The 3,325-nt window shown below is 41.6% G+C and overlaps 1 protein-coding gene across 1 annotated transcript; it reads right to left on the reverse strand.

Annotated features, from left to right (window-relative positions):
• Nucleotides 1-679: 679 nt before the first annotated feature.
• LOC110766328 (homeobox-leucine zipper protein HAT4) lies at nucleotides 680-2,923 on the reverse strand. The gene is made up of 4 exons (XM_021969635.2): nucleotides 2,443-2,923; nucleotides 1,826-2,142; nucleotides 1,619-1,698; nucleotides 680-1,523 (listed from the first exon to the last, which is right to left on the reverse strand). The coding sequence occupies exons 1-4, from the start codon at nucleotides 2,642-2,644 to the stop codon at nucleotides 1,178-1,180; spliced, it is 945 nt and encodes a 314-aa protein (XP_021825327.1). The 5' UTR covers nucleotides 2,645-2,923; the 3' UTR covers nucleotides 680-1,177.
• Between the last annotated feature and the right edge of the window lie 402 nt (nucleotides 2,924-3,325).

Raw genomic sequence — 3,325 nt, forward strand, 5'->3', positions numbered from 1 at the left:
GTTTGCAAAAAGAAAAAAAAAAATTGGGCTTTTGAGAGGAATTTAAGGTATTGGGCTTTCAAATCCCAAATCTAAAACAAGAGATTTGGAAAACTTGGTGGCTCTACATTTGAGGAATATAGTACTCTTTTGAAAAATAAAAAGATAAAAAAGATAAAAACAAAACATCAAGATCTGGAGAATCAGAACCCAAATATTATCAAGGATTTCATTTGCTGTCTTCAACCTTTGATATTCTTTCCAAACAATCAAAGATACCCAAAAAAATCTTCAAGAAAGCATGCAACACTCAAAATTGTTAACTTGCCCCCAAATGATTGCCAAAATGAAATGACCAAACTAACCATCAATGTCCAATTTCATGAAAATTTGAAACGAACAAGTAGTTCACTGATTATAATTATTCCCCCAAAGATTAGAGTTTGACATTCTTGACTTGAGAAAAGAAAAGGCTTATAGCCACAATTGAGGAACAAGTATTTTTTGTCAAACACTTGAGAAGAAGCCCCTAGAATCAGGAACCTGTCCACACACCCCCCATGGCTAAAAAAAATACACTTCTGGGTCCATCATGATCTCTCAATATTCAACCCCAAATCCCTAAATCCAATTTCCCCCCCACAAATTGGGGGTCTTTTGAATATTAAACAAAATGGGGAGAGACAAAGGAGATCAAAAGTGAATAAATAAATACAATCTCTTCTTCTTTTTTTTAACAAATGTTAAAATGAAACTTTTTTTTAATTAGACATTACACTTTACAACAAGCCCTCTTCCTTCCCTTTCTCCCTTCCCCCACCACATGAAGGAATTAGGGGAGGAAATATTAGTACCCACCAAACCCTAATCTACAAAAGAAGATGAAGGTGATGAAGATGATGATGGTGAAAATGATGGGTCAAAATAATACAAAACATGTAGACCCACCAAAATCACATCCCTTAACCACCATATCTTATAGAGACCTAGACTTGGGAATATATATAAGAATTGGTACGCTATTACAACCGCTTCTTTTTTTGACATCCCACTCCGTACAGATTCTAAAGATACACAAAACAGCCTCACTTTCTAAAGATATAAAGGGGGGTTTTTCTTTTCTCCTTTATATATAGGATTTCGCTATTTTTCTTTTCCCTTGCAAAATGACCAAAATGCCCTTGTTCCATCCGGTGATTTACGTTCGGGTGTGGAAGGCGTCGAACGGCAGCGGCCGGTGGGGGATTGGGGTGGCGGATGCCCACGGGTTGATGAGGATGGGCCGGGTCTGGACCGAACCCATTTGGGGGTGGGGCCGGGGCTCGACGGTTGAGGATGAGGAGTTGGGTGGGACCGCGACACGCTCACACGAGGGACACATGGTGAGTGTTGTGGGTGGGGTCATTTGCATGTAGAACTGTGGGGAAAGTTTCAGTGCTCTCAGCTCCTGAACCTCCTTCTGCAACCGCCTGTTCTCTTCTGTCAGATTCTCACAGCACCTCTTCAAGAACTCACAGTCCACCTCCGTTTGCTTCAACTTCGTCCTGCAAAAAGATAACAAATAACCTGTAAATAACCCTACTCCACAAGGGCATAACCGTAATCTGACAATATTTTTGTTTTTGTCCAAAACACTAACCTTGCTCTTCTGTTCTGAAACCAGACTTCCACTTGTCTAGGCCGGAGGCCAAGCTGTTTAGCCAACGCTAACTTTTGCTTCTGCACCCAATTAAAAAGAACCGTACATGTCAGTAAACTTTCTCAAGAACCAAACAGAAAATTTTCTCAGGAGCCAAACATAATTTATGACAGTGCAACAAATAAGACGAGTGAAGCACACACTTACTGGGTTGAGAGTGTTGTGCTCCTTGAAGCTCTCTTCGAGAATGGCGGACTGGTCCTTGGAGAGCCTGAGCTTCTTTCTAGAGGTCTCGCCATCTTCTTCATCGCTGATGCCTCGAGAGCAGTCCCTCTCGATGTCGAGATCTTCGCCATTGGCCTCTCTCTCACTCCGCTTGCCGCTCACGCTCGACACCGTGCTGTTGGGCGACGACACACCCGCCTCATCTTCGCAGTCGCCCGTGGAAGGCAACCGGTTCACGTCGATGCCCCGAAGGAACGATCGGGGCCCGACCCGGCACGTTTCGTAGTTGGAGTGTCGATCTGCATGTCGGATCGTAAAGAAATTAGAACAAACAAAAAAGTAATTGATGAACGAATTTTGTGAAGAAAAATTGTGGGTTTGGTTTAAAATTAATGAAAAAGTTGGTGTGGATCTGAAAGATGGACATTGATAAAAGCTGAATTTGTAAAAGATGTCAAAAATGGGAAAAAAAGGGAGAAAGAGAAGGGCTTAAAGGGTGTTTGGTTCTCTAGAAAGAGGAGAGAAAATGGATGAAAAGTGATGGGGAAAGCCAGATCTGAAATAGGAAGCCACATGCAGATAGATAAAAGTTTACAAACCTGAAGAAATCAAGGCCTCATTCCAAGAGGGCTTTTGAGGAAGAAACCCAGAAGGAGAAGAAGCAGAAGTAGGGACCAAAGAAGGCATGAGATTGAGCTGAAGGGTGCTGGTGGTGCTGTTGCTGTTGTTGTTGTGGTTGTGGGTCTGAGGAAAACTCAAGCTCAGACTCAAACCCAAATCTTGATCTCTTTCAACCATCATGGCTAGTTGGTTTGTTGTTGTTGTTGAAAACCCAAAAGAAAGAAAGAACCTTTTAGCTCTCCTTTTGTGTGAGTTTCAGTCTGAATGCTCTCACTGCTATGGTTTCAGATAAAAAAGAGAAACAGAAACAGAGAGTTGAGAGAGAGAGAGAGAGAGGTGGATGGGTGTGTTTTGGAGAAGAGTGGTGGGGGTGTAGAGGGGGCTTTTATAGAAAGAGAAGGAAAAATATGGGTGGGAGGAGAGAGTGGTGTGTAAGTTCAATCATGACTAAGGTGTCAGGGAAGCCCCAATTATCTCAATCATGGCTCTTGTTCCCCCAAAATAATGCCCCCCAACTCTCTCTCTCTTCTCTCTTCTCTCTCTACCAGCTTTGTCCTCTATTTTCTCTCTTTCTCTCTCTACATTTACTTCTCTTTTAACCATGGTAAATGGAGGACCAACTGGGCTTGGCTCTGCCCAACTTTATTGTGTACACTTTGCTGTCATGGTATGGTGAGAGCACTAACTGTGTTGTTGACCCTTGACCATGTCCAAAAACAAAAACAAAAACAGAAATAGAAATAGAAACAGAAACAGAAACAGAAGAATATCACATCAGTTACTTATTAATTATTTGTTTATTATTTGACATAAGAGTTTGGGGAATTGAATGAATTACTGTAACTTATTTTGTTAAATTTC

This window comes from Prunus avium, chromosome 5, assembly GCF_965620075.1.
Source record: "Prunus avium chromosome 5, drPruAviu1.hap1.1, whole genome shotgun sequence".
Taxonomy (NCBI): Eukaryota; Viridiplantae; Streptophyta; class Magnoliopsida; order Rosales; family Rosaceae; genus Prunus; species Prunus avium.